The sequence below is a fragment of the Lithobates pipiens genome, unplaced genomic scaffold (assembly GCF_037356315.1).
Source record: "Lithobates pipiens isolate NorthernLeopardFrog02 unplaced genomic scaffold, aLitPip1_a1.2 Scaffold_35, whole genome shotgun sequence".
Classification (NCBI taxonomy): Eukaryota; Metazoa; Chordata; class Amphibia; order Anura; family Ranidae; genus Lithobates; species Lithobates pipiens.
The window spans coordinates 10,119,503-10,141,619 of record NW_027507811.1 but is presented as its reverse complement, the minus strand read 5'-3'; the positions used below and the strand labels follow the sequence as shown (position 1 = coordinate 10,141,619).

The 22,117-nt window shown below is 42.9% G+C and overlaps 1 protein-coding gene across 1 annotated transcript in view; it reads right to left on the bottom strand.

Annotated features, from left to right (window-relative positions):
* LOC143955478 (uncharacterized) overlaps window positions 1-22,117 on the bottom strand; it is a 112,807-nt gene that overhangs the window by 5,538 nt on the left and 85,152 nt on the right. Inside the window, exons 9-14 of the mRNA XM_077465518.1 lie at window positions 8,880-9,008; window positions 8,657-8,791; window positions 8,362-8,547; window positions 8,075-8,281; window positions 7,759-7,983; window positions 7,474-7,668 (exon numbers count right to left, since the gene is read on the bottom strand). Coding sequence (XP_077321644.1) covers window positions 7,474-7,668; window positions 7,759-7,983; window positions 8,075-8,281; window positions 8,362-8,547; window positions 8,657-8,791; window positions 8,880-9,008 — 1,077 coding nt within the window. The remainder of the gene's footprint in view (window positions 1-7,473; window positions 7,669-7,758; window positions 7,984-8,074; window positions 8,282-8,361; window positions 8,548-8,656; window positions 8,792-8,879; window positions 9,009-22,117) is intronic.

Here is a 22,117-nt window from a genome sequence, read left to right as displayed (position 1 = left end):
ACATATGTCCGTGATCACGCAAACCAATTATTATACACTTAACAGGATTTTTTTTTACCAAAAACATGTAGCAGAATACATTTTGGCTTAAATTTATGACAAAATTTGATTTTATTGGATTTTTTAAAAAATATTGAAAAATAGAAAATATTGTTTTGTTTTTTTCCAAACTTCCGCTCTTTTTTCGCTTATATCGCAAAAAAAACTGATTTGTGAATAAATACCACCAAAAGAAAGCTTTTTGTGCGAACAAAATGATAAAAATTTCATTTGGGTACAGCGTAGCACGACCGCGCAATTCTTATCGAAAGTGCGAGAGCGCCGAAAGCTGAAAATTGGTCTGGGAAGGAAGGTAAATAAATATCTTCAAAACAATCTACCTCCCACGATTCCTATACATCCTGAGCAACTCACCAGTATACATAACCAAAGCAAAATTTAACCACTTAACAACCGCCCCATAGCCGAATGACGGCTACAGGGCGGTTTCTTAACTCTGAGAGGCCGTCATATGACGTCCTCCCAGAATTCTGCTCTCGCACGCCCCATGGGGCGCGCACGCGAGAGCATCCGTGACCGCCGGGTACACAGGACCGGGCGCATCACGGATCACGGTAAACAGCCGCTCATTGAGTAATCACTTGTAAACAAACCGACGTCATGTTATGACGCCGGTTCCTCCCTCCGATCGGTACAGCGGAGGGGGGAGAGATCGGTGTCAGCAGCGCTGTGGGCTGCATCTGCAGTGCCTACATCGCTGCTCACCGAATTTAACCCCTCAATACCCAGCCAATACTCTGCAATACCAGCCAATACTCTGCAATACCCAGCCAATACTCTGCAATACCCACCTAATACTCTGCAATACCCACCTAATACTCTGCAATACCCACCTAATACTCTGCAATACCCTGCCAATACTCTGCAATACCCTGCCAATACTCTGCAATACCCTGCCAATACTCTGCAGTACCAGCCAATACTCTGCAGTACCAGCCAATACTCTGCAGTACCAGCCAATACTCTGCAGTACCAGCCAATACTCTGCAATACCAGCCAATACTCTGCAATACCAGCCAATACTCTGCAATACCCGCCAATACTTATCGAAAGTGCGAGAGCGCCGAAAGCTGAAAATTGGTCTGGGAAGAAGGGTGAAAAAATATCTTCTAAACAATCTACCTCCCACGATTCCTATACATCCTGAGCAACTCACCAGTATACATAACCAAAGCAAAATTTAACCACTTAACAACCGCCCCATAGCCGAATGACGGCTACAGAGCGGTTTCTTAACTCTGAGAGGCCGTCATATGACGTCCTCCCAGAATTCCGCTCTCGCACGCCCCTCTTTTCCCTCCCTTCTTTCTCCCCCTTTTCAGTTTTGTTTTCTCCCCTTCTCTGTCATCACGTTCACTTATTGGTGTTGGGCCACCTAGTTACATCATGTTGTAAAACTTTACCGATACAGCAGGTGTATACTATTACTTTTAATAAAGAGTTATTTTTTTTGTTCAATTAGAGCTTGTCCAACCAATCACCAATCCCCCGTGTCCGCCACCAGGGAAAATAACGGGTCCTCCTGTCTAGTTACATAGTTAGTAAAGTTGAATAAAGACACCAGTCCATCCAGTTCAACCTGAGTGAGTGTTTATAATTATCCCTATCCCTTTACATTGCACACTCACATCGGTCCCTACCATCGGTCTGCATCTTGTTTCTATTATGGGCGTGAGCTGATCTCCTTATTCTTCATAAAAATGTTTGTATATTGTAAAATAACCCTTTCCGATGATATTGTGCTCTTTTGTACGATTTATTAAATGTACCATTTTTTTTTTCATAGATCATCCTCCTCCTGATGAAGCGGGTTCCCCCTCGAAACTAGTCAAGGAAATGCTGTGCACCCCGTTTCCTCTGAAACTTTCTCGGGATTGACCCGTTAGGAATTTATGAATTGTGGTGTACTTATGAGTATATTTTAATGGGTTTTTTTTGTCTGTAATTGTTCTTTTTTGCCCTTTATTAAATTGTATTTATTTGAACTAGTTTGTTTTGTTAACCACTTTCAGACCGGACCATTTTGCTGGTCAAAGACCAGACCACTTTTTGCGATTCGGCACTGACAATTGCGCGGTCGTGCGACGTGGCTCCCAAACAAAATTGACGTCCTTTTTTTCCCACAAATAGAGCTTTCTTTTGGTGGTACACCCCTGCGGTTTTTATTTTTTGCGCTATAAACAAAAATAGAGCGACAATTTTGAAAAAAACGCATTATTTTTTACTTTTTGTTATAATAAATATCCCCCAAAAATATATAAAAAAACATTTTTTTCCCTCAGTTTAGGCCGATACGTATTCTTCTACATATTTTTGGTAAAAAAAAAAATCGCAATAAGCGATTATTGATTGGTTTGCGCAAAAGTTATAGCGTTTACAAAATAGGGATAGTTTTATAGCATTTTTATTAATAATTTTTTATTATTTTTTTTTTTAATAGTAATGGCGGCGATCAGCGATTTTTATTGTGACTGCGACATTGTGGGGGACCCATCGGACATTTTTGACACATTTTTGGGACCATTGTCATTTATACAGTAATCACTGCTATACAAATGCAGTGATTCCTGTGTAAATGACACTGGCAGTGAAGGGGTTAACCAGTGGGTGGCAGTGTAGGGGTTAAGTGTTCCTAGGGATGTGTTACTAACTGTGGGGGGGGTTGGGCTTTCATTTAGTGAACACTGATCTCTGCTCCAATCACATGGAGCAGAGATCAGCGTCACTAGTTGCTAGGCAGAATGGAGAAATGTTGTTTACAACGGCATTTCTTCATTCGGCCGCTCCGTGAGACGATCGCGGGGATGCCCGCGGCGATCGAGTCCGCGGGTCCCGCGACCGGACTCACGGGGGTCCCGACCAGCGCGGGAGCGCGCCGCCGCCAGCGCGCTCCCGATGGCAGGGCGGCAAATTTAAAGGGACGTACATGTACGCCCATTTGCCTGCCCGTGCCATTCTGTCGACGTACATCGTCGTGCGCTGGTCGGCAAGTGGTTAATTATCTAGTACCGGTATAGTCCAAATCCGTTGCCTTGTTGGTTAAAAGTGTTTGAGGGTAAGTGGGAGCAGCTGCCCGGGCATTTTTATACCAACCAACCTCTCTCCTCAAGGGACAAAGGTAATTCAGACCATCCGTCCACTCCTGGAAATCATCAGCAAATCGGACCTATGCTTCCACTCATACGCGGATGATACTCAACTCTACTTTCGCATCACCGGACAAAAAGACCAATATCAGGAATTAGAAACATGCCTCACATCGATAGATGACTGGATGACCACGAGCTCCCTCAAACTCAATGGATACCAAACAGAACTTCTTCTCCTAAACGCAAACCGAAATACAAAAAAACTAAGACCCCACCATCCTTGGGCAGGCCATCTCCCCCAAGCACAAAAGCCAAAAGTCATCTTCGACTCAGAGATGTCGATGGACGCACAAATAGGATCAGTAGTCAGCGGATCTCACCATCTTCTCCGCCTGCTACGTAGATTCATCCCCTTCATTCCAAAAGAGGAGAAAGCAATAGTAGCAGGAACAATCATCAATTCCCGACTCGACTACGCAAACTCCCTCTACATAGGACTACCGAAATTCCAGATTGCACGCCTACAAGTCGTCCAAAACGCGGCAACAAGACTAGTCACGGGAAAAAACCCCCCCCCTGGGAATCCATCTCCCCTTCCCTGAGGATCCTACACTGGGCTAACCGTAAAGGATTGGATCACATTCAAGACTCTCTGTCTCACCCACAAATGCACACAAGGAAACGCTCCTCAATACTTATGCGACAAAAATAAAACACTACACACCAAATCGCAGCCTCAGATCAACCAACCAAAACCTCCTCCTCATCCCCAAGTCCCTGTACAAATCAAGGGGAGAACGAAGATTCGCAGTCCAAGGACCACGGCTATGGAACGCTCTACCCACGGACATCCGCATGGAAGAAAACCATCGGGTCTTCAGGAAAAAAACTCAAGACCCACCTCTTCTAAGAAGGAAGTCAACACAGGTCGGATCAAGCGCCTTGAGGCGATTCAGTTCGCATTTGTAGCGCTATACAAGTCATTCATTCAGACCAAGTTACTGTATAGAGCATGCTTTACACCAAATCTACTATATAGATTAAAGAGATTATATACTCCTCTATGCACTCGACGTGGAATGGCCAATGGCTCATTCTTCCATCTAATATGGGAATGCGCTCCGATAAGGAAGTTCTGGTCGGAGGTTTCAGCCTTCATTATCTCTATAGCTCAGATACCAAAAACATTTGTAATCCTCTTAGATGTTTGCTGGGACACATTGATGATGAAAACGTATCCACTTCAAGTATATAATAAAACATTGTTGGGGAATTCTGAACACATCAGTCATGGCTATAGGCTTGGTGGTCATGGTCGTTGCCTTCAGGTTCCCCAACCTTATTGGGAATCGTCTGAACCCAACAGTCAGGGCTACAGGCCTGGTGGTCATGGTCTTGCTGCCCTAAGGTTCTCCAACAAGGTTGGGAATCTTCTGAAACTAACAGTCAGGGCTACTTGACTTATGGTCATGGTCTTGTTGCCTTCAGCTTCTCCAACCTTGTTGGGAATCTTCTGAACCCAACAGTTATGGATATAGGCCTGGTGGTCACGGTCTTGTTGCCTTCAGCTTTTCCAACCTTGTTGGGAATCTTCTAAACCCAACAGTTAGGGCTACAGGCCTGGTGGTCATGGCCTAATTCAGTTGTCTCCAAACTTTTTAGCCTGAGGGCCACATTGTAGATTTTACAAATACTCGCGGGCCGAAAAATGTATTTATTTATAAATTAATTAATAAAATTTAAATAATCTCATCATAGACTTTCTGCATTTCTGTGTCCCCCTCAGAGCTTTTCTGCATGTCTGTGTCCCTGTCAGAGTCTCCTTGCACATTGTGTCCCCCATCAGAGCCTTTCAACATGTCCGTGTCCCGACCAGACCCCTCCACAAATCTGTGTCCCCATTAGAGCCTTTCCGCACCTCTGTGTCCCCCATCAGAGTCTCCCCAATACCAGTGTCCCCCATATCTGTGTCCTCCATCCATCAGAGTCTGCTCTTCATCAGTGTCCCCATTAGAGTCTCCCCATCAACATTGTCCCCATTAAAGTCTCCCCATCATCAGTGTCCCCAGTATCAGTGTCCCCAGCAGTCTCCCCACCATCAGTGTCCCCAGCCATCTCCCCACCATCAGTGTCCCCAGCCATCTCCCCACCATCAGTGTCCCCAGCCGTCTCCCCACCATCAGTGTCCCCAGCAGTCTCCCCACCATCAGTGTCCCCAGCAGTCTCTCCACCATCAGTGTTCCCAGCAGTCTCCCCACCATCAGTGTCCCCAGCAGTCTCCCCACCATCAGTGTCCCCAGCAGTCTCCCCACCATCAGTGTCCCCAGCAGTCTCCCCACCATCAGTGTCCCCAGCAGTCTCCCCACCATCAGTGTCCCCAGCAGTCTCCCCACCATCAGTGTCCCCAGCAGTCTCCCCACCATCAGTGTCCCCAGCCGTCTCCCCACCATCAGTGTCCCCACCAGTCTCCCCACCATCAGCGTCCCCAGCCGTCTCCCCACCATCAGTGTCCCCACCAGTCTCCCCACCATCAGTGTCCCCAGCAGTCTCCCCACCATCAGTGTCCCCAGCAGTCTCCCCACCATCAGTGTCTCCAGCAGTCTCCCCACCATCAGCGTCCCCAGCAGTCTCTCCACCATCAGCCTCCCCAGCCGTCTCCCCACCATCAGTGTCCCCACCAGTCTCCCCACCATCAGTGTCCCCAGCCGTCTCTCCACCATCAGTGTCCCCAGCAGTCTCCCCACCATCAGTGTCCCCAGCCGTCTCCCCACCATCAGTGTCCCCACCAGTCTCCCCACCATCAGTGTCCCCAGCCGTCTCCCCACCATCAGTGTCCCCAGCAGTCTCCCCACCATCAGTGTCCCCAGCAGTCTCTCCACCATCAGTGTCCCCAGCAGTCTCCCCACCATCAATGTCCCCAGCAGTCTCTCCACCATCAGTGTCCCCAGCAGTCTCCCCACCATCAGCATCCCCAGCAGTCTCTCCACCATCAGTGTCCCCAGCAGTCTCTCCACGATCAGTGTCCCCAGCAGTCTCCCCACCATTAGCATCCCCAGCAGTCTCTCCACCATCAGTGTCCCCAGCAGTCTCTCCACGATCAGTGTCCCCAGCAGTCTCCCCACCATTAGCATCCCCAGCAGTCTCTCCACCATTAGTGTCCCCAGCAGTCTCTCCACGATCAGTGTCCCCAGCCGTCTCCCCACCATCAGGATCCCCAGCCATCTCCCCACCATCAGTGTCCCCAGCCGTCTCCCCACCATCAGTGTCCCCAGCAGAGTCTCCTGTACATATACTCGTATATTGTACATTGTACATTTGCCTCTTGCCTCGAGCAGCTCTCCTGCACCTCCCGACCCCCTGCCCCACTGCTACACACATGGAAGGATCTCTCGGGGAAAAGGCACAAGTGGGCCGGATGTGGCCCACGGGCCGGGGTTTGGAGACCCCTGGTCTAGTTGCCCACAGCTTCTTCATCCTTATTGAGAAATATTCTGAACCCAACAGTCAGGGTTACGGGCTTGTTAGTCATTGTCTTGCTGCCCTAAGGTTCTCCAACAAGTTGGGAATCCTCTGAAACTAACAGTCAGGGCTACTTGCCGGATGGTCATGGTCTTGTTGGATGGTCATGGTCTTGTTGCCCTCAGCTTCTCCAACCTTGTTGGGAATCATCTAAACCCAACAGTTATGGCTACAGGCCTGGTGGTCATGGTCTAGTTGCCCACAGCTTCTTCAATCTTGTAGGGGAATATTCTGAACCCAACAGTCAGGGTTACAGGCTTGTTGGTCGGGGTCTTGTTGTGCTCAGCTTCTCCAACCTTGTTGGGAATCATCTGAACAGAACAGTCAAGCTTACAGGCCGGGTGATCATGGTCTTGTTGCCCTCGACTTCTCCAACCGTGTTGGGAATCAACAAACAAGAACATGTGGATGTGTGAAAAGTATAGCTTGTTACATGAGAACTAATAAGAGAGACTCTGGTTTATCTTGCTCATAGTGAGCGTGTTATGTCTAAATAATGAGACTGTATTCTGGAAATGTAGGGTTTTGGAGATCCATGGGGCTAGATAATTGGGTTTGGCCGGCTTTATTGAGGAGTGTGTCACATGATAATCAGATTCTTTGCATAAATTATCATATATATATATATATATATATATCCTGAAACGTAAACCATTTAGCACTTTCCTCTTTTTTCACATATATGGGTTCAATAGACTCACATGATGTTTTCAAGCACACGGTGGTCTGGATTCTTCTACAACATTCATTGTAGGAAACATGCTTGTGTATAAATCATAACTACCAAATATCATTCATCATCTACCTGATAAGGCCTTGCATAGCTGTGATCTTCCTGCCTGGGATGTCTTGGTCTCTCTGGTGGGTCTCTGTGTCTGGATAACTTCACCGGGGTGTCCTGGAACAGATTTTTGTTAACTTCCTCAATCACCCCACCCTCATCATCCTTCTCTTTCATCTCTTCGTTAACATCAACTGTAGAATCTCTCAGGTTTCCACTCTGAATATATAATAAAAAATGACATCAATGGTAACAATGCAGATAATGTACAGATCCTAATGATACTATCAGTGATTGTTCCTCATCTACCTGATGATGGTGGGGGATGGTGTGACCTTCCTGTGTGGAATCCCGGGAATACAGAGGAGGACTGGAGCATCTCTCTGGTGGGTTTCCGGTATTATGTGGCTCCATCATGACATCCTTATACAGATCCGCGTTTCCTTCAAAAAACTCCTTCATCGCTCTATACTGCTCATCCGCCATTTTAAACTCTTCTTGGGCATCAACTTTAGAATCTCTCAGGTTTCCACTCTAAACATATAATAAAATAATCACATCAATGGTAACAATGCAGATAATGTACAGATCCTAATGATACTATCAGTGATTGTTCCTCATCTACCTGATGATGGTGGGGGATGGTGTGATCTTCCTGTGTGGAATCCCGGGAATACAGAGGACGGGGACATCTCTCTGGTGGGTTCCTGGTATTAGGTGGTTCAATTGCGACATCCTTGTGTCCTTCCAAAAACTCTGTCGTCCCACCATCCTTCTCATCCCCCTCTATATGTTCTTCTTTAACAAGATCATCTTCTCTGAGGTTTCCACTCTAAATATACAAAAGGAAATTAAGTTTAACAAACAAGCTTACGTATAGACCATAACTACCAATAATTGTTCCTCATCTACCTGATGATGGTGGGGGATGGTGTGATCTTCCTGTGTGGAATCCCGGGAATACAGAGGAGGACATCTCTCTGGTGGGTTCCTGTTACTAGGTGGATCCATCATATCCTTGTGTCCATCTGAAGGTTCCTCCACCACACCACCTTCCTCCTCTTCTTCATACTCTTCTTGAATACTGATATTTATATCCTTGATGTTTTCATTCGTGATATTTATATATATAAATATAAGGCAACATTTATTGTGACACATATGCTTGAATAAAAATCATAACTACCGATAATTGTTCATTATCTACCTGATCATGTGGTACGTTGTCATTCTCTTCATGTGTGTCCATCATGACGTCCTTGTAGAGATCCTTGTGTCCTTCTAAATACTCCCACTCCTCCATGGAGAAATAGACAGTGACATCCTGACACCTTATAGGAACCTGACACACACAATGATACAGTCACCATCCAGACACATCCCTTGTCTGTTACTGGATAATGTCCCAGAATTCCCAGAATCCTCCTCACCTCTCCTGTTAGCAGCTCCATCATCTTCTTGGTGACTTCTAGAATCTTCTCCATGTTGTGTCTCTCAGGTTTTAGGGAGTCACATGGAGGCACTGTGATGGTCATATGATCACCTGACTTCACAGGAGGAAATCTCTGTATTGGGGAACCAATAGGAACATCATGTTAGAATCCCAGAATCCTCCTCACCTCTCCGGTCAGGTCTGTGTTTTATTAATAGAGATAAGAGTGATGTCATGTGACCTCCCAGAATCCTCCTCACCTCTCCGGTCAGGTCTTTGTTTTATTAATAGAGATAAGAGTGATGTCATGTGACCTCCCAGAATCCTCCTCACCTCTCCGGTCAGGTCTGTGTTTTATTAATAGAGATAAGAGTGATGTCATGTGACCTCCCAGAATCCTCCTCACCTCTCCGGTCAGGTCTGTGTTTTATTATTAGAGATAAGAGTGATGTCATGTGACCTCCCAGAATCCTCCTCACCTCTCCGGTCAGGTCTGTGTTTTATTATTAGAGATAAGCGTGATGTCATGTGACCTCCCATGCCCAGCCCAGCACCACTGACTCTCTGCCTTCTGCCCAGCTGACATTTTGCCTGCAGCCAAGTCCGACTTTGCTGGCTCTCTGCCTGATGCCGAGCCAAGCTCTGCTGACTCTCCTCTTGCTGCACAGCCTGACTTTGCTGATTTATCTTCTGAGGCCTTGTATCCCGATTTGGCTGCTGAGGTCCTGAAATCTGACTCTGCTGGCAAAGTTCTTTGATGTTTTTTGGGGCCCAGATATAAGATGTGTTACGGGACCCTGGTAACTAACTAGACCTAGCTGGCTGTCAATTCATACCAGGCCCTTCAGGTCTGAATTTTTTCTTATTATAAAATCAAGAAAAAAATAATAAGTGTGGGGTCACCCACAAATATTCATACCAGACAGATATCTGAGCATACAGACTAGCTGGTGAGGAAATGTACTATACCAGGCCACATGCTCTCAACCAAAGCACTTTGACCCCATCTTGATGAGGACAATGGCCTCTTCCCAAGAACCTTGGCCCAGTGTTTTTAGGGGGTCTGCAGGCAGGGGTGTATTGGCACATTGAATCCCCCTTTAACAATAGTGGGGGCCCAAGGTAATGTACCATACCAGGCCACATGCTCTCAAGCAAAGCGCCTTGACCCCATCTTGATGAGGACAATGGCCTCTTCCCAATAACCTTGTCCCAATGTTTTTTGGGGTCTGCAGGCAGGGGTGTATTGGCACATTGAATCCCCATTTAACAATAGTGGGGGCCCAAGATACTACCCTCCCATATAACTGAGTAAGGGGTACATAGTAACCTTTTCACTCTTTGAATGCAATAGACGCATCCAATTAGGGCAACTAGACTGATAATTTTATAGAATCTTCTTCCGGGACCCTGCATTGTACTTATATGTGATTTTGCCAGAAAGTAGTGACAACCTTCATCTACAGAATCCTCCTCACCTCTCCGGTCAGGTCTGTGTTTTATTAATAAAGATAAGAGTGATGTCATGTGACCTCCGAGAATCCTCCTCACCTCTCCGGTCAGGTCTGCGTTTTATTAATAGAGATAAGAGTGATGTCATGTGACCTCCGAGAATCCTCCTCACCTCTCCGGTCAGGTCTGCGTTTTATTAATAGAGATAAGAGTGATGTCATGTGACCTCCCAGAATCCTCCTCTCCGGTCAGGTCTGTGTTTTATTAATAGAGATAAGAGTGATGTCATGTGACCTCCCAGAATCCCCCTCACCTCTCCGGCCAGCAGGTAGATGATCTCCAGGGTGAGGTTTAGTATCTTCTCAGTCATGTCACTCTTATCCTCCTCCATCCTCATTGGTCATGTGATCTATATGTGTTTTTCTGTAGAGGAATAGCGGAGAATTATCTGGACTGTTATGATTTCACAATATTAGGATGCAAATGTTAATGCAAAGTCAATAGGAGAATACTGAAAGTCAGCTCTGCTCGTTGTTGTAGTGGACCAGGAGATCGACCCTCTCCAATTGTAACGGTCTCTGAAGAAGGTTTCAGCCGGCATTGGAGCTCTGTGATCCCGTACCCGTCCTGTACGACCTTCTGAAATTATGAGGAGGTCAGCCGGAGGAAACACAGATGTAAAGGACCAGGAGATCGGCATCGGAGCTCCGCTCAGAGAAGTAAGAACTTACGTTTAAGGGGAAAACTTTTATTTGGGTTTGACGTTTGGTTAAGCTTTCCTGGTTTACAAGTATTAGTATTTTTAGTTTAATACGTGAAATTATCTGATGGATATATATATATATTTATTTATCTGTGTGTACATCAGACTGAAAAGAGGGACAATTAAAGACACAGCAATTTGGTTTCTCATAATGGACAGCAATGAAAGCGATGATCAAATAATATCTTATTACCTCCTCAGCTTCCAGCTCCAGCAATGTCTTCTCTCTGCTTCGGCCTGACTCACCTCTCTCCCGGAACTTCCTGTCTGACTCTGTACCTGACATCACTTCCTGTCTACCATAGAGACTTCCTGTCTGGGTAGAAGTGAGATTACCATCTTGTGGAGCTCAGAGGAACTGCATCCCTGAGAAACGATTCGTAGTGTGAACACGGCCTTGTGCTGTGTGTATGTGCTGTATAGTCAGGGGTCAGGTCCTGGGGAAAAAAGTGTGGGAACTCCCACCCAAGATCCACTCCCCCCCACCAAAAAAAAAAATGCACTTCAATAGCATGCTTCAAAAGTGGTATTTTTCATCCAATTTTCGTATTGTGTGTATGAAGCTTAACTGTTAGTATATATATATATATATATATATATATATAAAACAATCCTCAATAAACATAAATACGGTAATTCTCTGAATAATCGTCATTCATTCAATTGTGCTTCCATGCAAATGTGAACATAATGTTCTGATCTTTATTGGGGAATGTTATTTTGTATATAGAGTGTTTATGTGGTGAGTTTACACTTTTCATTGAACAGAGTTTGGATAACACAGGGTTAAACGGAAAGGTCATAAATCAACTGCACATTATCTGGACAGAATGCTTGGGGAGATAGTGATGTGTTCCTGCTTAGGAGATGTATGTTAGCTTGGGGGGGATGCAAACCCTGCAGGGCCCCAACACACACTCGCTGCTATTCCAACCCTTCACATATTTCCACATAAACTTCCCTCCTGGCATTAAACTTTCCCAGGTATTGTGCTCAGCTTACCACCCCAAACTGATGTTCCTTCCTCAGCTCACCTCTCTCCCTGCATTTCCTGTGAGCAGCATAGCTGATCTACCCGTCAGCTAGACCTAGACCTAATCTACCCGTCAGCTAGATCTAGACCTAATCTACCCGTCAGCTAGACCTAGACCTAATCTACCCGTCAGCTAGACCAAGACCTGATCTACCCGTCAGCTAGACCTAGACCTGATCTACCCGTCAGCTAGACCTAGACCTGATCTACCCGTCAGCTAGACCTAGACCTGATCTACCCGTCAGCTAGACCTAGACCTGATCTACACCTCAGCTAGCTGTGATTGACAGGTAGATCGAAGCGGAAGCTGTCATGGGGCGCCCTACTGGCAATGCCTGAATGGTCAGGTGTGCGGCACTTACTATTTCGAGCTGTGTCGGCTGCTAATGGGAACTGAGTTCCTGTTGTAGAAAAAGTACAGGAACTCTGTTCCCATGCTTCCCGCAAGACTTGAACCCTGTGTATAGTCTTATGCTTGGGGTCACCTCCACTCCCACCAAGGTGGGTATAAATACACTTACCAGATACTTTATTAGGTACACCCTGTTCAATTGCTTGGTAACACAAATTACTAATCAGCCAATCACATGGCAGCAACTCAATGCATTTAGGCATCTGAATGTGGTGAGGACGACTCGCTGAAGTTCAAACCGAGCATCAGAATGGAGAAGAAAGGGGATTTAAGTGACTTTGAACGTGGCGTGGTTGTTGGTGGCAGACGGGCCGGTCTGAGTATTTCTGGGATTTTCACGCGCAACCATCTCTTGGGTTTGCAGAGCATGGTGGGAAAAAGAGAAAACATCCAGTGAGTGGCAGTTGTGTGGAGGAAAATGCCTTGTTGAGGAGAATGGGCAGACTGGTTCAAGATGATAGAAAGGCAACAGTACCATCTCTGAACTCACAACACATTGAACCTTAAAGCAGATGGGCTACATCAGCAGAAGAACACGCCGGGGGCCACTCCTGTCAGCTAAGAACAGGAAAATTAGGCTACAATTGGTACAGGCTCACCAAAATTGGACAATAGAAGAGGGGCGTGGCTAGCCGAGGAAGTGAAGAGAGCTCTGCTATCACAGACTCCCCTAAGCGGACTAAAAAGCGACTTGTAAGCCCTGAGAGTTATCTACCTCCACCAGAGATCAGCAGGAACACAAGGATTATGTCAGTCACACGGAAAACAAGAGAGAGGGGCCCCGTAAATTAAGTGCCTTCTGTAGCCTGGCCGGGATACAGAGAGACCAAGATGGAGCCAGCCCCTCCCCTCTCTGTAACACAGAAAAACATGCTGCTGTCTCAGAACAAGAGGGAGGCAAGTACCCAGCCTCACAGTGCCAGAACAACACTGATTTCTAGGATGATATTCTGAGCCCAGTGAAGCGAAGACAAAGGATCTCTTCTAATGAAGGTAAAGCTCCCTCAGACCACACTTACACACTAGAAAACAACCCTTATGATGATAAACTAAATGCCATACCAGCAGCAGGGCAACCCATTCTTGACACAACAATCAAAGAGATGATAATGTCACTCAGAGGTGCCCTGCAACATGACATGATGAACTATATGCATAAATCTAAGATGGAGATTGATGCACTAGGTAAAAGAGTGGACTACATGGAGAATAAAATGTGCGATTTCACCTCAGCGCACAATGATTTAGTGGACTCCCACTTAGAACTTGAAGAAGAAGTGAGGCAGCTCAGAATCAAAGTTGAAGACATCGAAGACAGAACTAGAAGAAATAATATTAAATTTAGAGGAATACCGGAAAATGTGAAGCCATCGGATCTGAAAAGCTTCATTAAAAACATGATTTTAGAGTTTATTCTTTCAATTCAACAACAAGAGCTTGAAATTGATGGAGCCCATAGGCTACCTAAACCGCATCATATCGCAGAGAAACTGCAGAGAGATTTCATTGGCAGAATTAATTTTTTTGGAGTGAAGGACCAACTTATGCAATACGCACGCCGCCACTCACCACTCCCTGATCCGTATACGGGTATTATCCTCTACTCGGACCTATCACAAGCGACAATTCAAGCTCGCAAAAACCTGAATTCAATTACAAAAATCCTGCGCAACCACAGTGTGATCTACAAATGGAGCTTCCCAACAAAAATTACTAGTGGACTACAAAGGGACCTCCTACTCAATCAATAGGATGGAACAAGGTCTGAAAACCCTTCGCTCATGGGGTTTGATCGCCAATCTGGAAAATAACAAAATGGATACCAATGCACCTGGAACATTATCCCAAGACTGGTATAAAAAAAAACCCTAATGAGCACGGTCTTCATAAGACAAGGTTCCTTTCTCGTTTTCATTTTGAACCTATACAAGTATCTTCCATGTCCTCCTCTCAGGATTCAAAGGAAGCTCAGGGAAGCCAGACTCCAAATTTTGTATTATTCCCAATAACCCCCTGTCCGTGAGTACATGTTACTGTACACTGGAGTTGCATCACAACTCCTCTCCCTTTTTCATGTTCTTACTCTGTTTTTGTTGATTGACTTTCCCTGTTACTTCTCACTAGACATGTGCGATTAGTTTCGTACGAATCGCAAATTCGTATGAATTTCCCTAAATTCGTATTTTTGGGAGGATCCGAAATATGAATTGCTATGCGTCCGAATTTTGTACGCAATACGAACTTTTGTTTACGAATTTTGGATCAGTTGTCGTTGTTAGGGGTTTCCACCATTCCTGTGCTGTGCTGACATACTGAGCACAGCAGGGGTACAGCCCCAGGAGGAAGTCAGCACAGCACAGGGATGGTGAGAGCCCCTCATAATGAGCACATGGCTGCCATGCACAGCTGCTCTAGTTTTGATCCCCCGCACTGGACGGGGTTACCGGGGATGTGCGGGGTCACTGGAAATTGTTTGGTGTTACCAAGCATGTGCTGTCTGCACATCCCTGGTGACCCCAAACAGTGTTGGGTGATCTATCGAAAAAGGATACCAATGTACCCGGAACATTATCCCAAGACTGGTATAAAAAAAACCCTAATGAGCACGGTCCTCATAAGACAAGGTTCCTTTCTCGTTTTCATTTTGAACCTCTACAAGTATCTTCCATGTCCTCCTCTCAGGATTCAAAGGAAGCTCAGGGAAGCCAGACTCCAAATTTTGTATTATTCCCAATAACCCCCTGTCCGTGAGTAGATGTTACTGTACACTGGAGTTGCATCACAACTCCTCTCCCTTTTTCATGTTCTTACTCTGTTTTTGTTGATTGACTTTCCCTGTTACTTCTCACCACTATTCCTTTCTCAGTACAACACCTCTATCTACTGGAGGAAAAGTATATCTACACCGTCATGTTACTATTTACATATCTCAGCAACCACCTTATATACAAGTATGGAATATTACCTCAGCATCCATCCTTACTTCATCAGTGTCTCTTAAACTGTTATCAATGGATGTGAAGGGCTTACATAGCCCATTTAAACGGAGAGCTCTCTGGTCGGATGCTATCAAATTTGGAAGCGACGTCGTTTGTATCCAAGAATCCCATTTCACTAAGGATAACCCACCCACATTCAAACATCACAAATTTCCACAAATTTTCGCTTCTAGCCACACCAAAAAGAAAAAAGGAGTGATTACGGCTATAAAAGACGCTGGTTCTTTTCAGCAAATTGACATCAAAACAGATGCACAAGGAAGATTCATAATTCTGGTAGCTTCATTAGACAATACAGTATATACAATTATCAATATCTACGCTCCTAACAAAAACCCTCACCAGTTCATTCGGAAAGTGATCAAGAAAGCAAAAAAAAATACAGAAGGGACATCTCATTGTTTGTGGAGACTTTAATGCTCCAATGGATCCGGACATAGACACATCCAAGAAAGGAAAAACCCCCAGAAAAGGATTGGCCAACATCTTTTCAGCCGAAGATATGTACAACCCCTGTAGATGTTTACACACAACAGAAAAGGACTTTACTTTTTTTTCTAGCGTTCATAAGTCTTATTCCAGAATAGACTACTTCATCACAGACAAAAATCTCCTCCCAAAAATTATGAATGCTAGCATCCACAACTTAACCTGGTCAGATCACGCACCAATTACACTTGAAATCAATAGACTTGTGCACAATGGAAAATTTCATTTAGTTTCGGTTCGTTGTCATTCGTAAAATACATAATTTCGTTCTGTTATATTCGTTATGTTATGTTAATAGGTTTTTCGGATAATTCGTTATTATTCGTAGAGTGTCGAATTCATTCGTTTGTATTTGTTGAAATTCGCTATTTATGTATGTATAGACATTCGTGATAATCATTCGTAGTTTGGAAAGTCGTTTGTTTATTGAATCTTTTAACATACACAATGACAACGTCTCTTCTCCTCGGCTCAAATACAATACAACACCCTTCTCACTCAGTTCTCAGGAATGCACTTTGCCAGTAATCCATCCTCCGGCACAAAATTAATTAGCTGATTGGACTATAAGATTTACTTTGAGCTGACCTTTTGTTTCATTAGATCTTTAAAGAATTACCAAATTCATTTGAATTAATTTGAATGAATTCGTTATATTTCTTTCGTATTCGTTGTTATTCGTTATTTTTTTATTCGGATGCAAAATTCGGCCGAATTTAGATTCGTTACAAAACGAATTGCACAAGCCTAGAAATCAAACCTAACCAAATTTGCCTCAATAATTACTTATGGAGGAATAATACATTTATCCTTTCTCAGGAGAAACATTGGTCTGTGATGAAGAAAAGCATTGAGGAATTTTTTTTATATTGAATGATAATAGTTCAGTTAAAGCGGGAGTCCGCCGGGACTCTGCGTTTTTTTTTTTTTTTTTAAAAGCCAGCAGCTACAAATACTTTTAAAATAGTGACACTTACCTGTCCAGCGCGCCCGCGATGTCGGCACCCGAAGCCGATCTCTAGATCGTCTCTCGGGTCCTGCCGCCGCCATCTTGGGTATGGGAATCAGGAAATGGAGCCTTTCGGCTTCATTTCCCGGTTCCCTACTGCGCATGCGCGAGTCGCGCTGCGCAATAAGGACGGTCCCCGCTGCCTCTGGGATCTGTGTGTTTCCCAGCAGGCAGCGGGGCACTTGCTGAAAGGGGCGGGCACTTGCGGAAAGGGGCCTAATCTACGCCCCTTTCCGCAGAGAGCTATCCCGGAAGTGGGTGCAGATACCTGTACTGTACAGGTATCTGCACCCCCCTGAAAGGTGCCAATTGTGGCGCCGGAGGGGGGGAGGGTTTCCGATGAGCGGAAGGTCCACTTTAGGGTGGAGCTCCGCTTTAATGACTCTACACTATGGTGCTCTCACAAAGCCTATGCTAGAGGCCTACTAATACAGATAGCCGCCAGGGGAAAAAAAAAGTAAAAATAACAAAATAAACACACTACTAAAGGATATATCCAATCTGGAAGACTCACATAAAAAAAAACCTCCAAGATATAAATTTAGAACGTCAACTTAGTAACCTTAGAGCTGAACTCAGATCTGTCCTAATTACTGATCACGAAAAAATACTTAAAAAAATTAAATTTAAAATATTACTCCCAAGGAAACAGAGCGGGTAAATTACTAGCTTCTCAACTACGCCAACAAAAAAATAAAATCCTGAAATGAATTCATCACAAAGTAATACTTAATCCCCAAGAAATAGTAGACACATTTTTTACAACACTATGAGGCATTATACAACCTAAAAGATGATAAAATTACCCCCCAACCTGACACCAACAAAATTATAGCATTCCTAGACAATATCACTCTACCCTCCATTGACCCCATGTCTTTAGATCAACTAAATAAACCAATTTCCAATGAAGAAATCATAAAGCTCATAAATGATTTACCCCAAAATAAAGCCCCAGGAGTTGATGGACTATGGGCAGAATATTGCTTAGCCTTCAAAGATACCTTAACTCCATACAGTATCTGTCCAAAATGTTTAATAAAGCAGCAAACTCAAAAACCTTCTCAAAAGAACTTCTTTTTTTTGTTTTTTGTTTTTGTTTTTTTTGGGGGTTTTTTTCTCCTTCATAATGTGCCTAAAACCCAAAAGGAACCAAACGGAGGGGGAAAAAAAAAAAAAGAAGAAAGGGAGAAAGGGAAGAGGGAGGAAAAAGAAGAAGGAAAAAAAAAAAAGTTCTCAAGAAAGTTCTCAAAAGTTCTCAAAAGAACTTCTAGAGGCCATAATAATAACATTACCAAAATCAGGAAAAGACCCTACTTCCCCCTTAAATTATAGACCCATATCTTTACTAAATTCCGATCTTAAAATATATGAAAAAATACTGGCCAATAGATTAGTCAATATAACCCCCTCATTAATTAAACCTGACCAAGTAGGCTTCGTTAAAGGGAGGCAAGCACCCGATAGTACCAGAAGGATGTTAAACATTATCAATATGATACATAACGACCGAATACCCTCTCTACTCCTAGCATTAGACACAGAGAAAGCATTCGATAGAATGCACTGGGAATATATTTCAAAAACCCTATCCACATTTGGCCTTCAGGGCTTCAATCTCTCTGCCATTATGGCATTATATACTCACCCTACTGAAAACGTTTTCTCCTCAGGTATGCTATCCAGATCTTTCGCCTTAACCAACGGGACCAGACAGGGTTGCCCTTTATCCCCAATAATATTCTCCCTAGCGATAGAACCTCTTGCGGAATATATACGCTCCTCCCCAAATATCAAAAGGTATTACCATTGGCCAAGATGAACATAAATTAGGCTTATTTGCCGACGACATTATACTGTCTCTAACTAATCCGGATTTGTCTTTACCAGCAGTAATTTCGGCCCTAGAAAAATTGAAAGAGGTGTCATATTTCAAAATCAACCAAAACAAATGTTATATTTTACCTATGAATATGCCTATCGTAACAATTAACAGCTTACGTACAAGACATGGATTTAATTGGGACAACACATGGATAACATATTTAGGGGTGCAGCTTGCCTTTCCCCCAACCAAGATTGGGATAACACATGGATAACATATTTAGGGGTGCAGCTTGCCTTTCCCCCAACCAAAATTGGGATAACACAGGGATAACATATTTAGGGGTGCAGCTCACATTTCCTCCAACCAAAACTCCCCCCACTACAATCAAGTTAATCTAGATCTAACAAATATACAGAATACCCATTTATCTTGGGGCGGCAAAATACCTGCATTCAAGATGCAAACCTTACCCAAAATTCTATACTATTTTAGATGTCTCCCTATCCCACTACCCGCCAAATTCTTCACGCAAATTAAATACTAAGCTCAAACAATTTATATGGAACAAAAAGAAACCCAGAGTCGCACTCACAATTCTAACCACCATAAAAATCTATGGAGGAATGAATGAATGAAAATATTTGTAAAGCGCACAACGCGAACTGAATCACCTCAAGGCGCTGTGAAGAGCTTAGTTGTCATCAACTAGAAGAGGAAGGTCTTGAGTTTTTTCCTAAAGGCCAGGAAAAATTGTTGGTTGGCAGAGCGTTCCATAGCCGAGGTCCTTGGACAGCGAATCTCCGATCCCACTTCGATTTGTACCGTACTTTGGGAACGAGGAGGAGATTTTTGTTAGATGATCGTAGACAGCGGTTTGGTGTGTAATGAATCTACCAGACGTTAAGAAATACTACTTTACTTCCATTTTAGACCAGATGAAATATTGGTTCTCTCCGGAGAAAAATAAACTCTGGCTAAATATAGAACAGGAATCTGCAAAAAATTACGACCTATCTGCCCTAGCAATAGCCAATGCCATACTCCCCGAAGTAATCACTCCCAATCTTTTAAGTATCAAAGCTACAAAATTTGCTTTACTTTCTAAAACTAGAGATATGGAAAATAAATCCAAAATAAGTCTTCCTACAGAAGTTATTAATTACTGTAGAATTGGCTTATCAGTAGACGAATGGACCAAACAGGGATACAGGCTATATGAAAACCTACCTATGGTTTACAGGGATGCTATTATGAGTTAAGCTTGGAAAGTGTAAACGACTAAAGGACTTCAATCCCAATGACAAAATAGAGTTCCCATCGATTATATGGGAATATATATCTAACCATAAGGACAATAATAGGAAGGGAATTTCCCTCTTCTATGAGATACAATCCTCCCAACCAGCCAATAAAAATGCTCACATGTTGAAATGGGAGAGAGATTTCGATCAAAACTTCTCCTGGGAACAGGAAAAAATGTCTCCAAATAATGAACAAATCATCTTCATGCATAGAACACTGGGACAATGCTCAGAAAATAATTAACAGGTGGTATTTAACCCCTTATAAATGATCTAAAATCTACCCATCCACATCCAATATTTGTTGTTGGAGGTGTAATGAGCAAACTGGAAATCTTATACATACCCTCTGGAGGTGCAAAACCCTGAAAAGCTTTATAGCGGATATAACAGGAAACCTTTCCACGCTTACTCCAGCCTCAGCCCTATTAGGTATTGACCTTGAGAAATATCCCATTATACATAGAACTATAGTGGTCCACATCTTAATAGCATCAAGACTCACAATAGCCAACCTCTGGAAAGCTACAGAAGTACCCAACCTATCTACTGTTATAACCAGACTGAATACACAAACACAATTTGAATTAATGTTTGCTTACAAAAATCATTCCATTACCATTCCATTACCACATTTAGTCCATTACCACATTAAAAGAGTTGGATATCCCACCCTGGAGCCTCCAATTATTTAAAAGAATGAAAATTCTAACTTACCCCACAGCCTGAAATAATCTGTTTAATTAACTAAGTAATAGGCGGATGTAGAACACTATCTATGTTATCCTCTACTCCCTGAATTTTCTATATTGATACCCAATGTTATTCCCTTACTTATAGTTGTACAGGCTGACTAGAGGCTCAATGTGGTGACCTTCCAGACCTACAGCATGAACCCATTTGGAGTAGGCTGGATTGGGCCATCAAGATTTGAACAAAACCTATTTTATATGCCTTTACAATGTTTTTTTTATTACAATGATATGTACCATTTGCAACAATCTTAATTGTTATGTTTTCTTTTGATAAAATAAAAAATGTACGAAGCAAATGGCCAAACAGCCAAAGTGGTGATCTCCCTTCTCCCCAGACAGGAAGTCTCTATGGAAGATAGGAAGTGATGTCAGCTAAAGACAGGAAGTGACGTCAGGTACAGACAGAAAGTTGCGGGTGAGAGGTGAGTCGGGAGGAAGTGGAGAGGTGACATGCCTGGAACTGGCAGCAGAGGAGGTAATAATTTTATATATATATATATATATATATATATATATATATATATATATATATATATATATATATATATATTTTTTATATATGCCTTTACAATGTTTTTTTTAATTACAATGATATGTACCATTTGCAACAATCTTAATTGTTATGTTCTCTTTTGATAAAATAGAAAAATTATGAGATAAAAAGATATTATTATTTGCAACAATCTTAATTGTTATGTCCTCTTTTGATAAAATAAAAAAAAATATGAGATAAAAAGATATTATTATTTGCAACAATCTTAATTGTTATGTCCTCTTTTGATAAAATAAAAAAAAATATGAGACAAAAAGATATTATTATTTGCAACAATCTTAATTGTTATGTTCTCTTTTGATAAAATAAAAAAAATATGAGATAAAAAGATATTATTATTTGCAACAATCTTAATTGTTATGTTCTCTTTTGATAAAATAGAACAATTATGAGATAAAAAGATATTATTATTTGCAACAATCTTAATTCTTATGATCTCTTTTGATAAAATAGAAAAATTATGAGATAAAAAGATATTATTATTTGCAACAATCTTAATTGTTATGTTCTCTTTTGATAAAATAAAAATTTTTTGAGATAAAAAGATATTATTATTTGCAACAATCTTAATTGCTATGTTCTCTTTTGATAAAATAAAAAAAATATGAGATAAAAAGATATTATTATTTGCAACAATCTTAA